The sequence below is a fragment of the Vombatus ursinus genome, unplaced genomic scaffold, assembly GCF_900497805.2.
Source record: "Vombatus ursinus unplaced genomic scaffold, bare-nosed wombat genome assembly UNPS02014932.1, whole genome shotgun sequence".
Lineage (NCBI taxonomy): Eukaryota > Metazoa > Chordata > Mammalia > Diprotodontia > Vombatidae > Vombatus > Vombatus ursinus.
Genome location: NW_020954710.1, coordinates 6,544,003 through 6,569,980, shown reverse-complemented (window position 1 = coordinate 6,569,980; position 25,978 = coordinate 6,544,003). Strand labels below are relative to the sequence as shown.

The following is a 25,978-nucleotide window of genomic DNA, read 5'->3' as shown; positions in this document are numbered from 1 at the left end:
TCCTCACCTTAAAAATGGGGATAATAACAGGACACCTCCCCCTGTTGGGTTATTGTGAAGATCAAATGAGATAAATGTAGAAAACTTAGCCCAATGTCTGGCACATAAATGCATATGCCCTTCCCCTTCCTGTTCCCTTTTATTTTTGATACGTGATAACTCCCCCCTCTCCTTTTTACATTTCACCTTAAGGCTTAAGAGTTTAACTTGACTGAGTTGAGAGTCATTTGACCTGGTGGATAAAAAGCTGATCTAAGAGTCAGGCTGACCTGTTTAAGTCCTGACTGTGACACACACATGTTGGATTTCTGAATAGCAAGGACTGAACTGGAAGGGCCCTCAGATACCAACAGCCTCACAGCATTTATTAAGCACTTACTGTGTGCTCGACACTAAGCTAAGCCCTGGGGATACAAATACAACCAAAAGAGCTTACATTCTTCTGGGAGAAAACAGCACACAAACAGAGGTTGAAAAGAAGGGGGTGCACAGTGAAGGTACTTCTGTAGCCAGGTTATCAACGCCAGGAACATCAGAAGCAAAGCCAGGAGAGTGATGAAATTGAGGCCTGGGAAGTTAAGTGACTTGGCAGAGGTCACACAGGCTGTAGGCACCTTTTTAGGACTACATCAGTGAGTAAGCTTTTACTGTGTTCCAGGTGAACAGACATAGTCCTTCCCTTCATGGAGGTTACATTCTAGTGGGAGAGACGTGTACGAATAGGTAAATACAAGATACGTACAGATTAGGTAGAAGGTGTAGCATATTACAGAGTTGTAAGGCATAGGCATAGAAAGATTCCATTCTGCCCCACACCCTCCCTCATATATAGTGGAAAATTTAGAAGTAGGGTACACGTAATGTCATACTGACTTGGGGATAGATTGAAAAACTCAGGTATGAGTAACACACTCTAATTTGTGTGAGAACAGCAAGTCATTTTCATCCCTGTTTGAATTTGATTAGAATCCTGTAGCAGTGGGGCTGGAAGGGACCTTCGAGACCCCTCATTGAACAGAAGAGGAGGAGGACGAATGTCCTGAGGTGACACACAGCTAGTTAGTCACATCCTTGTTTCCTTTTGAAACTAGGTAATGTGATATTTTCTCCCTCTCCCTCCCTCTCTTTCCCCTCTTCTCCCCATCCTCCCTCCTTCCCTGCTCCCCATATAAACTCTGAAGAGCACACTGATACGTCAGCTGCTTCTGGCAGTGTGGAGAGATTGATAGATCCATATATCATCTGGATCAATCTATCTCACGGTTCCTCTTTATATGAATTACAACTGATGGGATCTTAAAGGTCATCTAAGTCTGAAGTTGGGGCAGGTAGGTGGCACAGTAGATAGAATGCCAGTCCTGGAGTCAGGAAGACTCATCTTCCTGAGTTCAAATCCAGCCACAGGCACTAACACTCTGACCCTGGGCAAGTCATGTAACCTTGTTTGCCTCAGTTTCCTCATCTAGGAAATGGAGAGCTAGAGAAGGAAATGGAAAACCGCTGCAGTATCTCTGCACAGAAAAACCCAAATGGGGTCACAAAGAGTCAAGACACGACTGGAAAACGAGTGAAGAACAAAAAAAGTCTGCAATTAGATTCAGAGTTACTGTGTTTGAATCCTAAGTCTGCCACTTTGCTTCCTGTGTATATTTGGGGAAGTCATTTAACATCCTTGGCCTGAAATTACATCATCTGCAAAATGAAGATGTTGGACAAGGTGCCTCCTGAAGTGCTTTCCTGTTCTAAATCTAGATCATGTAGTCTAGTATACCTCCTTTATTTTGCAGATAAGGCCCAGAGACACTTGCCCAAAGGTCACAGATGTAGGAAGAAAGTATGTTTCCTTAGCAGTTTTCCAGGATTGAGATTGTTCATAGGTTAGTTCATTGGATTGAGAAAATTTCCAAATAGTTTAGCTTTTTTTTTTTTTTTAAAGAGAGGCAATTGGGGTTAAGTGACTTGCCCAGAGTCACACAGCTAGGAAGTATTATGTGTCAGTCCCATTGTGGGCCAGATAATAGATGACATTGCAATTTCCCAGTAGCCGTCCAAGCTAGATTCAGAGAAACTCCTGACCAGGCTGACTGAAGGAAGAGAGAGGAATTTTTCATCCATACATAGTCTCCCAGATTATAGAGGGGTTTTGATCTGCACAGCTAGAGGGTTTAGCAACACTAATCAGATTATGTAGTGAAGTATTAAAGATGAGCTTTTAAAATTAAATGGAGAATTTGTAAAACATACATCTTATATTTGAAATGTCATAATTATAGAAATGTTTTGTCAACATGCTTATCAATCCACCATGTGTGTGTCACAGTCAGGACTTAAACAGGTCAGACTGACTCTGAGATTGGCTTTTTATCCACCGGGTCAGATGCCTTTCAAGTTAGTCAAGTTAAAACTCCTAGAAAGGCCTTGAAATGAAATGTTAAAAGGAGAGGAATGGGTTATCATACATCAGAGAGCCATCCCTTACATCAAAGAACAAAAATGAAAGAAGGAAAAAATACAGAGGTGGAGGAGCTCTGGATAAAATGTCAGATTTGGTTGATGGGTGGGTTAGTTCTGTTGAGCCAAAAATAATGTGATTTTGTCATAAGCATAGAATAAGGTTGGTTATCATTAGAACTTAAGAATAGGTTTTTGGTCTGATTTTCTTATTTTCACTTAACACCCAGATTTACTTAGGAAATACGGAAATTTCAAGAGCAAAACTTGACAGGAATGAAATTTTTCACATTGTTTCTTTTAAAGTAGCATATTTCCCATTTAGAATGTATGGTTTTTCTTTAATGAAATTACCCAGTTTAAGAAGTTTTATTCCACTACACTGCAATTCTGACACTTTGTAATTTGCATTTTATTAAGCACACGTGGTTTAAGTTAGCATTGTTCTTCAAATGAGCCTAGGTATGTCTCTTTACTTTGAAACAGTTTTTTCAGGTAGTTCACTAATTTTTACATTATCTCTCCTGGATCTGTTTTCTAGGGTAGTTGTTTTTCCAGTGAGAAATTTCACCTTGTCTTCTATTTATTCATTCTTTTGATTTTGTTTTACAATTTCTTGGTTTATCATGAAGTCATTAGCTTCCATTTGCCCCATTCTAATTTTTAAGGAAGTATTTTCTTCAGTGAGCTTTTGGACTTCCTTTTCCATTTGGCCAATTCTACTTTTTAAGGCATTCTTCTTCTCATTGGCTTTTTGGACCTCTTTTGACATTTGGGTTAGTCTGTTTTTTAAGGTGTTATTTTCTTCGGTATTTTTGTAGGTCTCCTTTAGCAAGCTGTTGACTTGTTTTTCATGATTTTCTTGCATCACTCTCATTTCTCTTCCCACTTTTTCCTCCACTTCTCTTACTTGCTTCTCAAAATCTTTTTTGAGCTCTTCCATGGCTTGGGACCAAATCATATTTTTCTTGGAGGCTTTGGATGTAGGAGCTTTAACTTTGTTGTCTTCTTCTGGCTATATGTTTTGATCTTCTTTGTCACCAAAGAAAGATTCTGTGGTCTGACTTTTTTTTGCGTTGCTTGCTCATGATTCCAGTCAGTTACTTGAGTTTTAAACTCTTTGTTAAGGTAGGGGTCTGCCTCCAATATGGAGAATGTCCTGTCCCAAGCTTGAGGGATTTTGTGCGGTGGTTTTCAGAGATACTTCTAGGTGCCTGTAAATTTTCTGTTCTTCCAAGGTGATATGATCAAGGGTGAGGTGTTTACTCCTTTCCTGGCCTGTGCTCTGGTCTATGAGTGACCACAAGCACTGTTTTCTGTCTTGGAACTGTGAGGAAAATTCCCTCTTTACTGCCACCACAAGCTCCACCATGCTAGCACTCCTCCTTGCCCCAGGACCGCTACCCAGAACTGTGACCCAGATCCAAGGCCAGGTAAAGCAAGAGAATCTTGCCCCAGCACTAGCAAAGACATCCCTGTAATCCCCTTCCAATCAGCCACTCGATTTTCCCCTCCATCTGTGGACCAACAGCTCCAGAAGCAGCCACCTCCCCGGGTTTGTGTGCCAGGACTGGTACCAGACTGAGCTCCTCTCTCACCATGGTCAGACATACCTTTCCTACTGCCCTTCTAAGTTGTCTTTGGTGTTTGTGGGTTGAGAAGTCTGGAAACCTCCATAGCTTCCCTTGATTCAGTCCCGTAAGGAATGTTCCAGGTTTGCTGAGACCCTGCTTGGCCCAACCTGAACTGCACTCCTCTCTCAGCCTGGCACAATAGACCTTTCTTTCTTTTTCTTTTTTTAAATTTTTAAAATTTTTAATTTTTATTTTAACATGTGTTTTTAAAACTTTGGGTTACAAATTTTCTCCCTTCCTCCTTCCCTACCCATCCTTATTGAAAAGGCAAGCATCTCAATACAGGTTATAGATGTATAATCATGCAAAACACTTCCATAATAGTCATGTTGTGAAAAACTAAGTATATTTCCCTTCATCCTATCCTACCCCCCATTTATTCTATTCTCTCTTTTGACCCTGTCCCTCCTCAGAAGTGTTTGTTTCTGATTATCCCCTCCCCCAATCTGCCCTCCCCTCTATCAACCCCCTGCTCTCTTGTCCCCTTCCCCCCTTATTTTTCCAGTAGGGTAAGACAGATTTCCAAACCCCATTGTTTACGTTTTTCCCTCCTTAAGCCAAATCCTATGAGAATAAGATTCACTCATTCCCTCTCACCTTCCCCCATTTCCCCTCCACTGTAAAAGCCTTTTCTTGTCTGTTTCACATGAGATAATTTACCCCATTCTACCTCTCCCTTTCTCCTTCTCCCAGTATAATCCTCTCTCACTCCTTAATTTTATTTTCCAGATATCACCCCTTCTTCCTCAACTCACCCTGTGCCCTCTATCTGTCTATCTACATACATACATACATACATACATACATATAATTTTTTTCCCTCCCACTACCCTGATACTGACAAGAGGACTCATGAGTTACAAATATCATCTTTCCATGCATTAATGTAAACAGTTCAACCTTAATAAGTCTCTTATGATTTCTCTTTCCTGTTTACCTCTTCTCTGTCTCACTTGAGTGTTGTATTTGAAAGGCAAATTTTATGTTCAGCTCTGGTCTTTTCCTCAGCAATGCTTGAAAGTCCCCTATTTCATTGAATAACCATTTTTTTGCTGGGTAGGTGATTCTTGGTTGTAATCCTGTCTCCTTTGCCCTCCGGAATATCATACTCCATGCCCTTTGGATCCTTAATGTAGAAACTGCTAAATCTTGTGTTATTCTGATTGTGTTTCCACAATACTTGAATTGTTTCTTTCTGGCTGCCTGTAATATTTTCTCCTCGACCTGGAAATTCTGGAATTTGGCTACAATATTCCTAAGAGTTTTCCTTTGGGGGGATCTCTTTCAGGAAGTGATTGGTGGATTCTTTCAATTTCTATTTTGCCCTCTGGTTCTAAAATATCCGGGCAGTTTTCCTTGATAATTTCTTGAAAGATGATATCTAGGCTCTTTTTTTGATCACGGCTTTCAGATAGTCCAATAATTTTTAAGTTCTCTCTCCTTGATCTATTTTTCAGGTCAGTTATTTTTCCAATGAGAGATTTCACATTCTCTTCTATTTTTTTCGTTCTTTTGGATTAGTTTTACAGTGCCTTGATTTCTCATATAGTTGCTAGCTTCTAATTGCTCCATTCTAATTTTTAAGGAAGCATTTTCTTTAGTAAGCTTTTAGACTTATTTTTCCATTTGGCCAGTTTTCCTTTTTAGGGCATTCTTCTTCTCATTGACTTTTTGGACCTCTTTTGCCATTTGGGTTAGGCTATTTTTTAAGGTGTTATTTTCTTCAGTATTTTTTTGAGGCTCCTTTACCATCACTCTCAGTTTTCCCTCTACTTCTCTTCACAGTAGACCTTTCTAATCAACCATCCAGGTTGTCTTGGGCTGGAAATTTGTTTCACTCTGTCTTTTTGTGGGTTCTGCTGCTCTAGAATTTGTTTAGAGCCATTTTTTGCAGGTGTTTGGAGGGGTTTGGGGGAGAGCTCAAGCAGGTCACTGCTTTTACTCCACCATCTTCTCCACCCCAGAACAATTTTTTAATTCAAATTTTTATTTATATATTTCATTTTTACATTATCTTCATCTTCTAACATATACCTCCTACTTCCCTTTCCAAAGACCGATCCCTTGCATCAAAGAGCAAAAATGAAAGAAGGAAAAAGTACAGTTCAGCAGAACTAACCAACCCATCAACCAAATCTGACATTATATGCAGAGCTCCCCACTTGTAATTGTAATCCTCCACCTGTGTTGTATACAAGGATAACCAGTAGACATCAGGTGAACTCCACTAAATCCTTGTGATGTTAAGATAAAGCAAAGAAGGCTCCTAGTACATGAGGTGGATTCCCTGTGCTAAACTAATGGGAGGACGTAGACAAAAATTATAGTCAGTTATTTAACAAGCTTGTAAATGTATGTCCCAAGGTTTGTACAAACTATTGAGGATACATATAAAGGCAAAAAACAGCCTACCCTCAAGGAGCATACATTCTACTTATGTAAATGATCAGATGTATGTGTATGTGTGTGTGTGTATACAGAGTAGATGGAAAGTAATATAAAAGAGAAGTCTTATTAGCTGGGGGGTAGTGGGTCGAGGGAGGGACCAGGAAAGGTCTTTTTGAAAAAAAGCCTTTGAGCTGAGACTTGATGGAGGCCAGGGAAGCTAAGAGGCAGAGGTAAGGGGATGGCATTCAGGAATGGAGATTGGAGACTTGAGTCTCATGTTCACGGAATTCTGAGTAGGCCATTGTGGCTACCTTGCTGAGTACAATGGAAGGAAGTGAATGCCAAGATGAGGGCTTTGATTGGTCACAGAGGTGGTAGGGAGCTTCTGGAACTCACCAATGGGAAGGGTGGTTGCCAGGACCATATGGATGGACTGCAATATTCATTTTTGTACCTTGTCACCAGAGAGCAGAAATTCAGAAATATGAAAAAATGACAAATAGGAGAGGAACACGATGCAGAGGGAAGTAAAGAGAACTGCAGCAGCTGTGGACAATATCAACTTCAATATGGCAGAACCCTGAAAGGAAGTAATTGTCCTGGCAACAGATAGCAGAACATACCTCTGTCTTGAGAGGGGCAGGGATCTCCAGGGCAGATGCTATAGTCACTAGTCATTCAGCAAGTATTTATGAAGTGCCTACTGTGTGCCAGGCACTGTGCTTGGGTCAGGGAAGAATAAAACAATCCCTGTTTGCAGGGGGCTAATGGAGGAGAAAAAAAACAGCATAGAAACATATACAGTATAGTTATAAAGTTTCTAAATACCTTATGTTTACAAAGTAGTTTAATACAAAGTAGTTGGGATGAGAGCCACCAGCAGTTGGGAAGATCAGGAACAGCTTCATGCAGAAGTTGGTACTTGAGCTGTGTCTTAAAGGAAGAGAGATGATCTCTGAGGCAGAAATAAGGAGAGAGGGCATTCCAGACAGGAGGTATGACCAGTGCAAAGACAAGGAGATGGGAGATGGAATATTGTGTATGAATAACAGAGAGAAGGCCAAATTTTCTGGATCATTCATTAAATATTAAGCACCTACTAAGTGCTGGACACTCAACTCAACACTGGGGATACAAAAAGAGGCAAAGACAGCCCCTGCCCTCAAGGAGCTGGAGGGACAACATGCAAACACATATCTACAAAGATAGCTGTATACAAAGTAAATAGAAAATAATTAATAGATGAAAGGCACTAGAAGATAGAATTTTAGTTGGGACTGGTAGGATGCCAGAGAGGTCAATAGGTAGGGTAGAGGAGGGAGTACATTCTGGGCATTGAGGACAGCAGAGATGGAGTGTCTTTTTCTTGGAACCGATTGGGGGGGGGGGGGGGTGTCACTGGGTAGAAGAATACATGTTAGGGAATAAAGTGTAGGAAGACTGGAAAGGGAGGAGGGGGCTTTGTAGGGACTTGAGTGCTAAAGAGAATTTTATATCTGATCCAGGAAAAGATAGGGAGCCACTGGAGTTTTTTGAGTAGGGGTGGGGGAGGGGAGGGGGAGGGGTGTGTGTGTGATGTGATCAGACCCATCTTTTAGGGAAATCACTTTAGCAGCTGAATGGAGGATAGACTAGAGCAGGTCTTCTTAAACTTTTTCTACCCTCAAACCCTTTTCTTCCAAGAAATTTTTCTGCAATCCTGGATATGTAGGTACATAAAATAGCTATACAAATCAAACATTTATTGAAAATAAATCATAACAAAATTTATTTTAAAACAGTTTTTTGCTATACATATAATTTTTCCATTTTATTAAAGAAGAAAGCAAATTTACATACTAGTTAGATGGATGTACTTGTTTATTACATAAAGAATTAAATCTTGGCAGAATGTTTGATACTGTAGGACATAGAGCATCTTCAGTGTTTTTCAGAGTTGATCAATATTTTGATTGTATAATAAATATATATTTGATTTTATAATCAATGCTGAGAATGCTGCTTCACATAAATATGTAGTACAAAATGGCAGAACTATGTTTAGGGCTTTTTCAGAAATTGTTGGAAATTCTGACCTAATCCCAAGCCAAAAATCATTTAATGATTTTTTAGGAAACTCAAGTTCTAAACCTTTGTTACTTAGTAACTCATCAAATTCTTCCTGAACAAAATTTTAATGGCACATGACTGATGTTTTTTATTTCAATTGAGTACAGTTTATGAACCCAACTTTGTTTCTTAAAATCAGAATTTGAAGGGAAGTATTTCTGAAACTGTCTCCATGCACTTCAGATGATCAGTTATAACTCTTAACAATTAAATCTTTGGGAAGGATATTTTCAATTACAAAGTCATCTGTAGCTGTAAACATTCCTAGAGAAACATTTCCCACTCTATTCTTTCATATGTTAACTTTTTTAGTAAAACTTTCCTTTTTACCTTTTAACATAAACATGTTACAATTTTCTCCTTGAAGCAATGTGTTTATTAAATCATTGAGTTTTTTTGAAAATGTCCAACAAATAACAGTTTTGAAAGCCCTAAGTCGTGAAAAAAATGAATAAAATTGGATTTCTGCTCAAACAAAAATATATTTTCATCTTTCTGTTCAGTAATCTATTTAAACTTTGTCCTCTTGAGAGCCACCTTCCCTCTGTGTGTAGTAATAAGCTTTTGTAATCAGAATCCATGTCTTTCCAAAAGTTTGAAAACAAATGACTGTTAAGGGCTTGGCTTTTAATGAAGTTAATGGTTTTGATAGTACTGCAAAGCACATCTAACTCTAGTGATAATTTTTTGGCTATGAGTGCCTCCTAATGGATCATGCAGTGAATAAGAGTGATATGTTCATTGCCACCAGCTTTAACTTTTGCTACAAATCCAACATTCCCGCTCAACATTGCTGCAACACTATCTGTACAGAATCCAACATGATTTTTCCACCATAAACCTTCATTTGTGAAAAATTCATTGACTTTAAGATATATATCTTCTCCTCTTGTGTGCCCTTCCAAAGGGCGACAAAACAGTAATTCCTCGCGTATGCTTCCTTCATAAACATACCTTACATAAAGTAACAACTGTGCCATCTTAGAAATATCAGTTGTTTCATCTAACTGAGTTGCAAACTTTGGGCTGCCCTTAAACCTGGTAATAAACTGCTGTAATTGGTTATTACTAATTTCAGAAATTCTTTTGGAAACAGTATCCTTTGATAAAGGAATTTTATTAATTTCGTCTCCATACTTGTTCCCATGAACTATTTCTGACATTTTAATAGCAGCACGGGACACGATCTCCTATCGAGTAGGGCTTTTTAGTTTTTGCAGTCAAATAAGTTTCATAAGATGCAAGTAAATACTTTTCATTGACACTAACAATTTTTTCAAAACATCATTTCTTCATTTGAAGATTTTAAGTTTTTGAAAATATTCCTTTGGTTTATCGCAGTACACTGCATGCTTGGTATTAAGATGTTTTAGTTTGGCTGGTTCCATGCTTTCCACAGCCAAAACTTCATTATGAATTAAGCAAAGAGGTTTTTCCACGCCATCATCATTATTAGAAGTAAATCCATATTGCAGAAATGATTGGACATATTTTCTTGTCAATTTAGGTGTACTACAACGTGGTAGCAAAGACTGCCTCATTATCATGAGTATTTTTACCTCTTCTGTCTAAATTTAGCCACTTTCCCACAACCAAAAATGTTTTTGTACTAAAATATAAATACATATTGGTGATAATTTCTCAAATAAATACTAGCTTTAGTGTATGAAATTACATTTGTTTGTACTTAATTTTAAAAATTGATGTTCACACTTACATAGACATAAGCGGGATGGTGGAGAAATATGAAAGGGTTTTTGTCTTTACTTGCAGCGATTAAACACTTATGTTTCTGTAAAAGAAGGAAATAACTTCAATTTTAAAAATCAAACATTCTAACACATAATCCAAAGATGCTAATTCGATAATTGCATGCTGAGGAATGATGATAGAAAAATATTAAAAGTCTTTATTTTCCATAATTAAACTTATGGTTCTGTAAGAGCAGAAAACTTTGTATGTATAGTAAAAACACTGCAGTTCATAACATACAATAATCTCGAATCTGGGCCGAGGTGTTTCGGGCAGTGTTCATTGGCATTGTGTGGTGTGATGGCATGCACAGTGCAAAGTGTGTGTGTTGTGTGTTCGGAACCAAGGCTGCAGTAAAGTCGCGCAGTGTAACACAAGCAGATGCTGCTAGAAATGCTTTGGATTCCTTATGCATTTGATTTTGAATTAATTTTTGGTCGTTGCATGTTCAAAAACCTTTTACTTTTGCCAAATTTTTCGTGACCCCCACATTCAGTTACATGACCCCATATGGGGCACAACCCACAGTTTAAGGAGCTTTGGATTAGAGTGGGGAGAGACTTGAGGCAGGTAGGCCCACCAGCAGATTATTACAATCAGGTGTGAGGTGATGAGGCCTGCACCAAAGTGGGGGGCAGTATCGGAGGAGAGAATGGGGCATATTTGAGAGAGGTTGCAAAGATGAAATCAACAGGCCCTGGTAACAACTTGGATATGGGGGTGAGAGATAGTGAGGAATCTCAAATGACACCTAGATTTCAAGCCTGAGAGACTGGGAGCGTGGTGTTGCCCTCTACAGTAATAGGGGAGGTGGTGGGGGTGGGAGGTGGGGATTAAGGGGAAAGATAATGAGTTCTGTTTTGGACATTTTGAGTATAAGAAGTCTACTGGACATCCAGTTTGAGATGTCTGAAAGGCAGTTGGAGATGAGAGATTGAGTATTGAGATAGTAATTAAATCCTTAGGAGCTGATGAGATCAACAAGTGAAATTGTACAGACCTGAGAAAAGGGCCCCAGGACAAAGCCCAGAGGGACAATTATGGTTAGAGGGCCTGATCTGGGAGAGGATATAACAAAGGAAATTCAGAAGTACTGATCTGATAGGTGGGAGGAGAATTAGGAGAGAGCTGTGTCCTAAAAACATAGACAGAAGAGAGAGATCAACAGTGTCAGAGGCTACAGAGAGGTCAGGGAGAATGAGGATTGAGAAAGAACCATTGGATTTGGCAACTAAGCTTTGGAGAGAGCAGATTGCAAGAGAATGTGGGTAATGTCCAGTTAGGCCAGAAAAATAGGTTGGGGCCTAGTTGTGTATGGCTTTAAATGGTATTTCATCCCAGATGTAATAGGAAAGTAGTGGGATCTGTTGAATAGCAGCATCTGGAATGACCTGGCCTAGTAAGACACTTGAATCAGGGAGACCAGTCAGAAGGCTCTTGCAATAATCTAAGTGAGAGAGAGGTATTGAGGACCAGAATTAACATGTTAGCAGAGTGAAGAGAGAAAAGGGGTCACATTAGAGAGGTATCCTTGCCATCCTGTACTTCCATTTTCTTATCTCTAAAATACTTTATTTTTTGGAGAGGGTATTGGGAAAATAAGTGCTGTGTTGATGTGACTGAATTCCCATGATTTTAGGCATGAAATAAACTTACAGATCATGTTGTTATGCCACTGTATTTTCCTGGGTGATTGCAATGGCTATCATCTCGGGTGACAGAATAACAATTTTTTTTTAAATAATAAGTTTTTAATTAATGCATTTTGTTTTTATATTACTTAAGATTTCTCCTATATCCTTTTCCCTTCCAGAGAGCCATTCTATATTATGAAGGATTTATTTTAAAAAGAAATAGATGATAAAGAGTTAAAAAAAAATCATCAAAACTAATCACAGTACACTGAAAAAATCTGAAAGGGTTCCAGTACCAGTGGCCCCTCCCCCTTGCAAAGGACTGGTGGGGGGGCGGGGGGGGGGTAGAGGCATCTCATTTCTCTTCTTTGAGACCACGCTTCTCCTTTGTAATTTTTCAACATTAACTTTCAGTGGATCTAATTGTTCTTTGTGTCTACGTTGTTGTAGTCGTTATTCTTTTTGCTTCTCTTTACCCTGCATCTCTTCCTGTGGATCTTTCCAGGCTTTTCTGTATTTGTCCCATTCATCATTTCTTACAGCACAGTCTTACACCGTTACATTCGTTTATTCCCCCACCCCCAGTCAGTGGGCATCTTTAGTTCCAGTTCTTTGCTCCTACAAAAAATGACAGCAGAAAATTCTTGATGGAAATTGTTCATTGTTGAGTTTTATAGCACTTTGAATCAAATTGGTGAAACTCTGCTGCTATTTTAACGTCGCCTTCTCGGTGTCACCCTCTTTGTCCTCTTCAGGAGTCACGCATCGAAGCCAGAGCAGTGAAGGAGTCAGTTCACTCAGCAGCTCACCGTCCAATAGCCTTGAAACGCAGTCGCAGTCTCTCTCACGGTCCCAGAGCATGGATATTGACAGTGTCTCCTGTGAGAAAAGGTAAAAAGAGGCAGATTTTCCATAATGCTGTTGTATTGTGGGAAATATCACGTCATTGCTATCCTTATAAGGAAATCTCCCTTAAACTCCTTGCTTTGTTTCCCCTGAGTACTCTCAGATACACATGCATGCAATAAATAGTGCTGCTGGTAAATGGTTGAAAGGATGGTGAAAGATCCTATTTATTATGGGAAAATGTTAATGGATAACTATTGAACAAGATCTTTTGTCTTAACCATTGTAGCAAATCCCAAGCTTTATAGCAAGTTGGTTTTTTTTTTTTAAATTATGCATGTTGGAATTATTTTTGTGTAATGGAAGTAATGTTTGATGTTGGTAATCATTCTGTCAGACTGACTTTTTATATAGTGTACCTTTGTCTTATCCATAGAACTGGCATATCCAGGTAAGCACTTTTATAGGCAGACACAGAAGATTCTAGCTCATCAGAGTGAAGCTAATATTGAATGTGAGGAAATTGTCCAATATACAGTCATTCATGTATTTGAAGGGATTTGGGACTATAGGATTTCAACACTTGTGGAGCGTTTCATGTTGTCTGAGGGCTTCATGCGGACCCTTGTTGCTTATCGGATATCAGACAACATTGGCGGTATGGTTCCTGGTTAGATTAACCAGAGCTGGTTATTTTGTCCCTGGAGAGCCTGGTCAAATTGATTTTGAGGTGAGGAAAAGTTAATTAAATTATTTGAGTTCATTAAGATGGGCAGAACAGTGGAAATTAATGGGAATATGTTTAAAATTTTACATATGTTATTTCAGTTGACCCTCCCAACCTTGTGAGGTAGGTGTTATTATCATCCCCATTTTACAATTGAGGAAACTGAGGCTGAGTGAGGTTAAGTGAGTTGCTCAGAGTCACATGGTGCAGCTAGATGGATAGAGTTCCACACCTGGAATCAAGAAGACTCATTTTTCTGAGTTCAGATCCAGCCTCAAGACACTTAACTAGCTGTGTGACCCTGAGCAAGTCATTTAACCCTATTTGCCTTGGTTCTTAATCTGTAAAATGAGCTTGAGAAGGAAATGCAAACCACTTTAGTATCTCTGCCAATAAAATCACAAAGGGGGTCACAAAGAATTGGACACAACTGAAAAACAATTGAACAACAGTCACACGGCTGGTTAAATATAAAAGGCAAGATTTGAACTCAGGTCTTTTTGATTCCAAGTCTAGTGCTCTATCCATTATGTCCCTAGCTGTCTCCTTTATCACTAACTTGTTCTGTATCACGCCCATATATATATCCTTAACTGGTTTGTAGTCATTTTAGTGTTTTAGTTTTATAAACTTGGTTAGAAATGTCAGTGGACAGTCTGTATATATCTGAAGGGGAACTAGGAGCATCAATCAGCATGCATATGTTGTGCCCCTACTATGTACTAAATACAGGGAAACACAAATAGTGAGATATGGTCCCTGTCCTCAACGAGCTTACATTTTGTTGGTAAATGAAATTCGAACTTAGTCCAAACCCAGAAAGTCCAAATTTTCAGTCATTTTCCTCAGTTAAAATGAAAAGATGTTAATCATTTTAATTGTCTGCTTCAATTTTAATGTGATATTGAGAACAAGAAATGAAATAAAAATGCCTACTGGCCAGTGTTGTTAATGGCCACATGTCCTTCTAAATCTTTCTGTCCTTCTAAATCTTCCTGTTCCCCTTTTAGTTCTTTTATGTAAGTAATTTTTTCTGATTTTGAACATTCTCCCAGTTAAGGGTGGTATTAATGATTATCTGGATCTCCTAAGGTTGATTGTTTTTCTTTCTACCTAAAGCATGTCCCAGGTGGATGTAGATTCAGGAATTGAAAATATGGAGGTTGATGAAAATGATCGCAGAGAAAAAAGGACTCTCTCTGATAAGGTTGGTGAGAAACCCATTGTGTCCTTCAGCTTTTCTGTACTATATGCCATGTTTTTAATATAGAATTGGAAAAACACACAACCACAGCTCCTCTAAGTCAATTACTTTTGTGAAAAAAGGTTGGGGTAGCTCAATGTTCCTTGTTCGAAGGGATTTAATGCATTTCCTTTCCCAGAAGAGGCAGTTTTAAAAGCTCTCTATTCCTGGACATCTAAAGGCAGCATGTTGATGTTGTTTGTGGAGGGCATTCATATTTGGGTTGGACTCCCTGACATCTCAAGGCCCTCCAAGTCAGGGATTCTGTGCTCCTAGACTTCAGGCTTCTATTTCATTAACTTTTGCAAGCTGACTTTTCTTGGAGCTAAGTGGAGACATTCTTGATCAGGTGAACAGACTGGTACATAATGCCCATTATCATAATGTGAGGAAGCAGATTAAAAATCAAGCCTGGATAAACTTGGTGGGAGGCTATAGCAAAATAGAAGAAATGTTGGTGTCATGATTCTTCACTCTGAAGAATTTGAGGAAGGTATAGGAGGTAGCAGAGGCTGATGATGGCCCTTTTATTAGTAGATTTCCTTTTGTGGGAGCCCTATTTGAATGCATGTGTGGTTCATGTTTTGATAACTGATTCCCTTTTGTTGTGAGAAAGAAACCTTTTTTTCAGTGTTAGTTTATACCTGGTAATTATATTCCTATCATCCACCAAATTAAATTATTATGGTATTGTTTGATAAAGAACTGTGAATGACTTAGCTGTTCTCAGCAATGCAATGATCTAAGACAATCCCAAAGGACTAATGATGAAGCATATCATCTGCCTCCAGAGAAAGAACAGATATTGATTGAATACAGACTGAAGCATGCTATATTTTAAATTAATTAATTTATTTTTAGTTTTTAGCATTCACTTCCCATAATATTTTGACTTCCAGAATCCATCTCATCTCTCCCCCTACCCCAAGATGGCATGCATTCTGAATACCCCTTCCTCTAATCTGCCCTTCTTTCCATCTGTCCCCCCCTTCTCTTATCCCCTTCCCCTTCAATTTTCCTGTAGGGCAGGATAGATTTCTATACCCCATTTCCTATATATCTTATTCCCAGTTGCATGTGAAAACAGTTTTTTTTAACATTTTTTTTTTAAAACTTCGGGTTCCAAATTTTCTCCCTTCCTCCCTCCCCACCTACCCTCATTGAGAAGGCAAGCAACTCTATACAGGTTATACATGTATAGTCATACAAAACACTTCTGTAGTAGTCATGTTGTGAAAACTAAGTATATTTCCCTTAATCCTATCCCACCCCCCATTTATTCTATTCTCTCTTTTGACTCTGTACCTCCTTAGAAGTGTTTGCTTCTGATAACCGCTTTCCCCAATCTGCCCCCCCCCCCCCCATCCACCCCCTTGCTCTCTTGTCCCCTTCCCCCCCTATTTTCCTGTAGGGTAAGATAGATTCCCATACCCAATTGAGTGTGTATGTTATTCCCTCTTTAAGCCAAAACCCGATAAGAATAAGATTCACTCATTCCCTCTCACCTTCCCCCGTTTCCCCTGAAACATGCTATTTTTCACTTTCTTTCTTTCATTCTTTTTCTTTTATTTGAGTCTTCTTGTACAAAATGACTAATATAGAAATGTTTTACATAATTGCACATGTATAACCTATATCTGATTGCTTACTGTCTCAGGGAAAGAAGGGAGGAAGGGATAAAGGGATAGAATTTGCAACTCAAAACTTTAAATAAAAATGTTTAAAAAAATATATGTGCCAAAAAAATATTATGGATAATTTCTTATATCTTCCCTTCAGTAACTGCGCTGACAGCTATGGAGAGTTTCAATACAAGCCCACAATCATTGAATTTGAAGGGCCATCTAGTCCAGCCTTTATCTGAACAGTCAGTCATCCGTCTGCACTGTCCCTGACAAGGAGCAGCCCTCTCCACTCTGGGGCAGCTCTAATTGTTTGGAAATTTTTCTTGGCATTAAACCTGACTATCCTGCCAGTTTTACCCCATGTTGCCCATTCTCCCCACTGGGGCCAAGGAGAACCAGTGCAGTCCTTAGTCTGTGTTAGATTGCCCATTACTTACCATTAACTGTCATGGCTCCTCAGTGTCCTCTTCCAAAGGGCCCTTGCTGTCTCTGTGACTGTTCAGCTGTTGAGAACTGAACGCAGCACTCCCCCAGATAAGGTCTCATCTAAGCAAAGGACAACAAGAGGATGAGTGTCTTTATTCTGGGCACAATTCCTCTCATATTGCTTTACTTCTTTATGTTGAGTTGTAGTCCACTAAAATCTTCTGAAATTCTTCATTTAAAAAAAAAATACTATTGCCTAGAACTGCCTACCCCATTTTTGGCTTTTGGAGATTTTTCTCCTCTTTCTTTTTAAAAATACTAACATAGACTTTATACTTTATTCTGATTACATTTTGTCCTAAAAGATTTGACCGTATATTCTAACCTGTCAGGATCTTTTTTGGTCTTTCCTCTTTCATGTAGTCTCTCCATTTCTCTCAGTATTACGTCACTTGAAAATTGGATAAGCGTGCTGCTTATGTCTTTAGGTCCTTGAGAAAAATATTAGTAAGCACAGATTCAGGCACTCTAAAGACCCACTTATCCATTGACGTTGAAGCATTAATAATGACTCTTGGGCCCCTGTCCAGTCATCTCAGTCTATCATTCAGCCTGTCTGTCTCCTCACAAAAACAGCACAAAGTTGCCTTAACCTACCCATGGAGGAAGCCTGTCAGAAAAGGCTGGGATGACCTGTTCATCACGAAGCCCTGATGGCTCTTTATGTGATCACCGCTTTCTTTTCTAGGGTTTCACCAAGGATCCCTCATATGATACATTTTCCAATTTTGCCAAGAATCCCAGTCACACGCAGCAGCTTGTGGTTCACAAATCCTTCTCCCCATTTTCTGAAAATGAGGGCAATGTTTACCCTTCCCCCATGCTACTGCATCCTCACCCCACTTTCTCTTCCTCATTGGGAAGCAGTGGTAGTAGCTCATCCTTCCTGCTGGCCAATTCTTGGCATCTCAGGAATGTCGTTCTCCTGCGTCTGGGGTCTTAAACTGTTCAATAGCAGTAAGTTTCCTCTTATTGCTGCCCTGCTTAGCTTGGGCATCTCTTTCCATATTGCCCATGTTTATTCTGTTCTTTTTAATCCAGAGCTCTTTGTCTTTTTTTATTTTTAACCAAAAACAGAACCAAAACAAAAGTTGCCCATCTCTGATTTCTTTTCACCATCCATTACCATTGTACTATTCATTTTGAATAGGAGCCCTACATCTTCCTTGAATACATTTCCTTCTTGTCCTTCACTTGGCTCTTCAATCTCAAATCATTTTGAGTTTTAGTGCTCCTGGCCCTGTTATTACAGGCCCATTCCATGTCTCTGTTAATTGTCCATATGTACACTGTCCATGTATGAGAGGTAGTAGTGCACGGTGAGGGGAGACGTAGACATGGAGCTGGGAAGACTTGGCTTTGGATAATGCTCTGTGATCTTGGGAACATCGCTTAATCTTTCAGATCCTTAACTTCTCCAACTGGAAAATGGGGATGATGATAACAGCATATTATTATAATTAAACAAGATAATCTAGGTAAATCACTTTACAAACCTGCATTTTTTAAGCATGAGGTTTTATCCTCCATTATCTGCCCTCGGTTCCATATTTCTATGTGTTTTTAAAAATTTTTAATTGGTCACTTAGTTTCTTGTACATCCATGTTTCATGTACATCTCTACCTTTTCTTATCATAGGGATTTTTTCTTTGTATCTTCAGGACTTCACTCTTTTTTTTTAAAATAAATTTATTTATTTTTAGTTTTCAACATTTACTTCCACAAGATTTCAGGACTTCATTCTTGAGAGCTTCCTATCCCTCCCACTAACTGTAGAATTTTAATTCATAGACCCTACTTCGCCTTTCTCGTCTACATTTGAAATCTGCTTTCTAAAATTCTAGGGTCTGTGTTAGACAATTCCTTGCTTTCCTCTCTCCTAAAAGACTAAACCAAACCAAAACCCACCAATAAGATAATTATGGGTTATGCACTGACATCTACTGAAGAGGGTGAAGAGATAAGAGACATTTATAAAAGACTTCAGTCAGCCCCTCAAATCAGATGAACTATTTTATGATATTTGGTGACAAAGGTGAGAATAGATCAGGAGGGTGAAAAATATATTTCCTACATAAAGAATGAGAGAGGCCAAAGATGTGTTTATTATCTAGGACCTCATGCTTTTACAAATTCCTGTATATTTAGTTCAAGAAAACAATTTAAAAATACTGGGCATGGTGAATCTCAAATGTACCTTTTAAAATTAAATTGAATATAGTTTATGACAGTAAGTCAGTCTTTTGGCATTTAATAAGAACTTACTGTGTGCCAGGTACTGTGCTATGTGCTGGGGATGCAAAGAAAGACCAAAACCAATCCCTGCCCTCATGGAGCTGACAGTCTGTGGGAGACAATATACAAGTAACTGTCTAGAGGATAAGTTGAAGATAATCTCAGAGAAAAGGCACTGAGAATAAAGCCACTTGGAAAGGGTTTCTTGCAGAATGTGGAACTGGAAATCACTAATGATGTGTGTGTCATTTCTGAATCAGTAGTTTTTGCATACTCAGACCACTTGAAGCAAAGATCAAAGTTAATGAAAGCTAGAAGAAAAAATAAAAATGGAAAATATGTGACATACTTTTAAAACAACTACATCCCAACCTGTTTTTAAGGAGTTATTGATGATGAAAAATGGGATAGGAATGGAAGACAGGACAGATGGATTACATTGTTAAAATTTAAAAAAGCTCAATTAATAACAAGATCAAAAGAAGCTAAAAAGTGCCATAGCCAGCAAACACCTGACTACCTTTCCCTTCTGGAATCATCACCTCACGTGGTAGCAATTATGAAGCCATCACCTGTGACCTTAAGATCTACATTTCTTGCCCAAGACTTCATAATTTTTAAACAATGATTATTAATAAAGTACAAGGATTTTTTTTGGTGGAATTATAATTGTAAATTAATGATAATTCCATCTGGGGATGAAAGTATCATAAACTCTTAGTTTGGGGTCCAGGTACTCAAAACTTTTTCTCCATACAGGGGAGCCCTGCCCGATAGAGGGGGCACCCAGTGTCTAGTGATGTGGAAGTTGCCAACCCCCAACACATTTTTTTTTAATAACTCCCGTTGTTAGGAATGTGTTATTTATGTTGGGTCAAAATATATCATTTATGTTGAATCTGCCTCCCTTATAATTTTTATCCATTGGTCACAGTACTAACGTGTGAAATTACAAAGTACACATGTAATTCGGTTTCCATGCTATTCACACTTTTGATTTCGTTGATAAGAAATTCCTAGAGGAGGAAACTACCTCTACCAATGCAAATGATAGTTTTAAAGAATTACTTGGAGCTGTGAGAGAAAGGTTAAGTGACTTGGGCAAGTCAGGACTTGAAGCCAGGTGGAGCTGGTTTTGAGGCCAGCCTTCTCTACACTCTGCATACTCTGTCTTTGCATATAAAAATTCCCATAAACACAGATATCCTGACCCCCTCAAGTCTTCCCTTCTCCAAGATAAATGCTCTCCATTTCAGTAACTGTTCCTTTTCTGACACAATCTTGAGCCCTTCTGTGTTCTGCTTACTCTTTTCTGGAGGTGCCCCAGCTTGTCCAAAGCTTTCTCACCTTTGTTGACAACATTCCATCTGTGATGATCATCACAGACTCAAAGAAAATTGGCTCTCAGTCTGGATGCCAGTTCAGTTTTAAAAAATTATTATCAATTTAACTTTAGACAGAAACCAAACCAAGTGAGCCCACAACATAAAATTTCTTCAAAACTTTGTTTTTAACAGTGCGGTTTCTCACTCCAGCAGTGCTGATGAGGGCTCTGCTCAGGTTTGTTAGATGGGTCTTTAAGGTTACTGTCACAAATAAAAATCACCCTTCTGTAATTATTCTGGTGACGATCCCTTCTGAACTTAGCTAGGCTGATGTTTAGACAAAAGACACAGTCCATTATTAGGCCTGGACTCAAAGCCTTTCAAAATTAGTACAACCCAAAAAAGGTTTGCTCTGCTGGCATGGACTTGAAGACCCTCGCGCTCTCTGTACTTCCCAGTGATTTCTCATTGGAATAGAACCTTAACTGGAGTACTTTTATACCATTTAACACTTATGCTGGCAGGGCTATATTATACATAGAAATCCACTTATTAGTTTTTCTTCTCTCCTTGCCCCCTTCTGTTCTTTATACTCACCTCTGTGTGCATCATATTTATTTTAATGTAGTCTGATGTAAGAAACTTTAAGTGCTTCGAAGTGCTAGAGTTAAAAGCATGAAAAATTGTTTGCCCTTGTCTTCAAGGACTTACAGTATGGAGTGTGGGTAGGACTGGGAACTATATAGTGTCTATGATGAGTATGAGACAAGATGAAACAGAAGTGCAAAGAATATCCCAGTTGTTACAGGAAAATTGAAGAAGCCAGTACTTTCTTCTCTCCTGCTGCAATCATCAAGCTTATATTTATATTAATTTTTTATACTGAGATAATTACATTTTTAACTTGAAGAGAAAAAAATAAGTGGGCCTTTTGATCTGAAAGCACAAAGGAAATGGTGAGGAATGGACTAATAGATATAGAGACAGCAGATGGTGCAGTGGATAGAACCCCAACCCAAGAGTCAGGAAACCTGAGTTCCAGTCTAGCTTCAGATACTTTATAACTGTGTGCCTGCTTGCTTCAGTTTCTTCAGCTGTAAAATGGGGATAATAATAGCACTTACCTCTCAGGGTAGATCATATTTTAAGCTCATGATTATTATTATTTTTTTTTTTGTGAGGCAATGGGGTGAAGTGACTTGCCCAGGGTTACACAGCTAGAAAGTGTCAAGTGTCTGAGGCCAGATTTGAGCTTGGGTCTTCCTGAATCCAGGGCTGGTATTCTGCCCACTGCCCCAAGTTCATGATTTTTGACATCTAACTTGTTAGCTATATCTCCCAGTTTTTTGTCGTCTGCATATTTCATAAGCATGCCTTATATGTCTTCATCCAAGTGATGGGTAAAGAGGTTGAAGAGGGCAGGGCTCTGTGGCACCCTGCTAGGGACTTCTCTCCAAGTTGACATCAGCCCTTTCATCAGAGAATGCTCTTTGGGTATGGTCATTCAACCAGCTGCAGATGTATCTAACTACAGTATATTCCAGTCCATAAAGATTTGATGAGAGCTGGGGTAGAATCCCATAGCCTCATATTCTTTAGGGGTGGTCAGCCTACGAGGAAAGGGAAACTCTTGAAAATTAATTCATGAAGACGTGAAGAGAAACATTTCTAAAGAGGAGGTAAGGGGGCATTGTCTAAAGAGACTGCTATGGATGCATAGGAAACTCATTGGTCAAGTTAGATTTTTCAAAAACATTTATAATTAGTGGAAGCAGTGATAGGTAATAGGATGAATGCAAAAACTTGTCATTGTCCTTTAAGGGTAGTGTTGAAAGTTGTAAATCTTAGGGGCAACTAGGTGGCACGGTGGATAGAGCACCAGCCCTGGAGTCATGAGGACCTGAATTCAAATCTGGCCTCAGACATGTGACACTTACTAGGTGTATGACCCTGGGTGAGTCACCTAACCTTGATTGCCTTTTCAAAAAAAAAAAAAAAGAGTTGTAAATCTTAGAATCAGTTGAAGCTAGAACAGAAAACCAAAGACAGCAGAAAGGGTCCTTTTAGCTGTATGCAGGAAGTGGAGGATCAGGAAGGAGTAGGACCATTGCTTAGGGTGAATGAGACAAAGCACAACCACATAGACCTTTATTTTGCTTCTGTTTTCTCTGCTAAGGAAAAAGCTTGGAAGGAATAGAACAAAAATGGCTGATGTGGGGAGCTGAAGTCCAAGCAAGATAAGTGAAGAAAATAAAAGAAAACCTAGCTACTTTTTTAAAAAATTAATTTATTCTGATTTATCAGTAATCACTTCCATAAGTTTTTGAGTTTTAAATTTTTCCCCACCTCCCTCCCAAAGACAGCGCACAATCTGATATAGGCTATACATATACATTCCTATTAAACATATTTTCACATTAGTGATGTTGTAAGGAAGAATTAGAACCAATAGGAGGATCCACCAGAAAGAGGAAGCAAAACACAACAGAAGAAAAAAATAGCAAATAGTATGCTTCGATCTGCATTCAAACTCCATAGTTCTTTCTTTGAATGTGGATAGCATTTTCCATCATGAGGCCTTTGGAGATGTCTTAGATCCTTTCATTGCTGAGAAGGGTTAAGTCTATCAATATTAGTCATCACACAACCTGGCTGTTACTACGTATAATGTTCTCCTGGTTCTGCTCACTTCAGTCAGCATCAGACCATACAAGTCTTTCCAAAAACCTAGCTACTTTTGACTAGTTCAGATCGCTGGGCCCAGAACAAGTACATTCCAGCATACCCAGCAGCTAAGCTGCTATCCATGATCTTTGAAGTATTGTAAAGAATAAGAGAGGTGCTGAAGGTCTAGAGAAGGGCAGATGTGATACTCATTTTCAGAAAAGGAAGATTAGAGTCTGCACACTCTGGGCTGGTTTTGATTGCTGACAAATTTCTAGAACATAGTATTGAAGGGATGATGAATGAGCATCTAAGAAAGGAAGCAGTGGACACAAAGTTAGCCTGGTTTCACAAAGAATCAGTTGTGCCAAACTGACTTCATTTCCTTTTTTGGGCAGGGTTCTTGGATTTGTCAGTCAAGGGAATGGTAGAGAATAGATATTATTTATCTAGATTTCAACAGAGCATGGACAAAGTCTCTCATATTATTCCTGTGGATAGGATGGAGAGATGTGAACTAGATTATAGTACATTTGGGTCTCTTGAGAACTGGCTGAGTGACTGAGCCCAAAGAGAACTCATTCATGGTTCATTGACAACTTGGAAGAAAGTCCCTAGTTGATTTCCCCAGAGGACAGTGCTTGGCTTGTACTGTTGAGTATTTTTATCAGTGACTTGGATAAAGCCATAAATGCACGGGTATCAAATTTGTAGGTGACACAAAGCTAGGAAGAAGAGATTGTAGGGTGGGGTGGATAACTGTCAGGATCAAGAAAGATCTTGACAGGTTAGGATCTTCAGTGGAATGTAATAAAGTAATAGTTAATTAGGGGTAAATTTAATGTCTTTCATTTGGATTAAAGAAATCAGCTTTACCAAGCATAAGATGGAGTGGAGTATGTGGCTAAAAAAATCAGCTTTGCAAGTTTAAGATGAGTAATGGTATGGCTAGACTACAAGCTTATTGTGAGTCAGTTGTGTCATATAGCTGCCACAAAATCTGATCTTGGTCTTCATTAAGAGAGCCATAGGTCTGGAAAGCAGGTAGGAGACATTGCTGCTGTACTCTGCCTTGATCACGGCACGTGTGGAGTGGAAGAGTAGGTTGTTTAGTCGTACCATGTTGATATTGTGGAGAGTGACCAGGAGGTCAGTGGTTCTTAGATCATGCCGGATACAAATTGGTTGAAGGAAGCTAGCTTCTGTAACCCGGTGAAGAAAAGACTTAGGGGTAGGTTGCAGTAGGAGATTGGGACAGCCGAGCAATAGCAATTTTTAAAGCATTTGAGCGCTGTCGTTTCAGAGGTTATAGACTTACTAGAAAAAAATGAGTGTTGCTGAGAGACACGCTTCACCTTGATAGTAAAGAAAACCTTGCTGATAATTAGAACTGTTCCAAAGTGTAATGAGCTGTCTTGGGAAATTGTTGGTTTTCCTTTCCTCCCTCCCTCAGGTTCTTCATTCAAAGACTGGCTGATCGCTTCTTAGGGTTCTTAGAGAGGCGATTCCTGGTCAGCGTGAGTTGAAGAAGACAACCTCTGCAGGTCCTTCCACCTGGGAGAGGATGATTTCTTGTCTGATTTGCTGAAATTCAGATGCCCTGTTACTGTAGCTTTTCTTGGTTATAACTCTAAAAAAATTCAAATGTGAATTGTTTGGTTAGAATTGTTCTCTGTAAGCTCTTCTTGCCTATTAATGATCACCACTTCCCTGTTATGAGCCCTCACAAACCTTGCAGTTAAGCAGGCAGGAAAGGGTTATATTTTGCTTTTTAGTGGTAAATGGTTTGTGTTCAGAATGCTGTTCTGTTTTAGAGATGAGAAAATATGTACATACATGTGGGTGAGTAGAATGTATCGATCCTTTCAGGCCTTTTTTCCCTTACTATTGCCTGATGATGTCATCGTTCTGTCATACTCCCCCAGAGAATATGTTATAAATGGTAGAGCTCTAGATTTTATGCGAGCTCTAAATTATAGTAATTAACTTTATGAGATCGTTTCCTTCGATCAGTCAATTAATGTTTTTAAATGATTTCTTTTTTGTGTTTTGTTAATGATGTCCTTGAATTTATGTAAAATGTTACTCTTTATAGAAATGTTTGACTCATGTTTTACAAAACTTCATTTGAAATTTATGTCCCCCCCAAAAAATCTCTTTTTCCTCCTTCTGAAAGGAACTTTCCTCAGGTTCTGAGGTATCAGAAGAACAGGCCTTGCAGCTGGTCTGTAAGATCTTCCGTGTCTCTTGGAAAGACCGGGACAGAGACGTCATCTTTTTGACTTCACTTTCTGCTCAGTTTAAACAGAACCCAAAAGAAGGTACGGATTTCTGTCTTGTTATATTTCAGTGTATTGATTGTAATAAAGTAAGGCAGGATCTAAGAGTTATTTTCATGCTGGGTTATCTAAATTTACCTCTTAGGTTCCACCCCACCCTGCCCAAGCAATGGGGTTCAGTGACTTGCCCAGGGTCACACAACTAGTAAGTGTCATGTGTCTGAGTCCGAATTTGAACTCAGGTCTTCCTGACTCCAGGGCCGGTGCTCTATCCACTGTGCCACCTAGCTGCCCCAGGTTTTTGGCATTTGTTGTTGACGGAGGGGCTGTCTGCTGGTGAGACCAGATTAACCATTCGTATCTCCTTCTTTCTCCTGGTCTTGTTAATAAACTAGTTTTTTGAACAGGACTTTTCTTTAGGGTGAGGGGACTGAACTGGTGATTTTATTGGTGTGGGGAATTCCATCCACCAGTGCAGGTTGCAGTCCTTCAGAAAGAGCTGTAAGGCTTTGGCCAGGATCATGTGGCCAGAACCATGTGGGCAGAACAGGGGAGAGGCCGCACCTGAGACCAAGTCTT

General features: G+C 39.1%; 1 protein-coding gene across 2 annotated transcripts in view; it reads left to right on the top strand.

Annotated features, from left to right (window-relative positions):
• The window catches only part of UBE4B (ubiquitination factor E4B), a 141,602-nt gene that overhangs the window by 49,238 nt on the left and 66,386 nt on the right, over nucleotides 1-25,978 (top strand). For both annotated transcript variants that reach the window (XM_027843844.1, XM_027843842.1), the window contains exons 3-5: nucleotides 12,724-12,859; nucleotides 14,661-14,748; nucleotides 25,297-25,441. In XM_027843844.1, coding sequence (XP_027699645.1) covers nucleotides 12,724-12,859; nucleotides 14,661-14,748; nucleotides 25,297-25,441 — 369 coding nt within the window. The remainder of the gene's footprint in view (nucleotides 1-12,723; nucleotides 12,860-14,660; nucleotides 14,749-25,296; nucleotides 25,442-25,978) is intronic.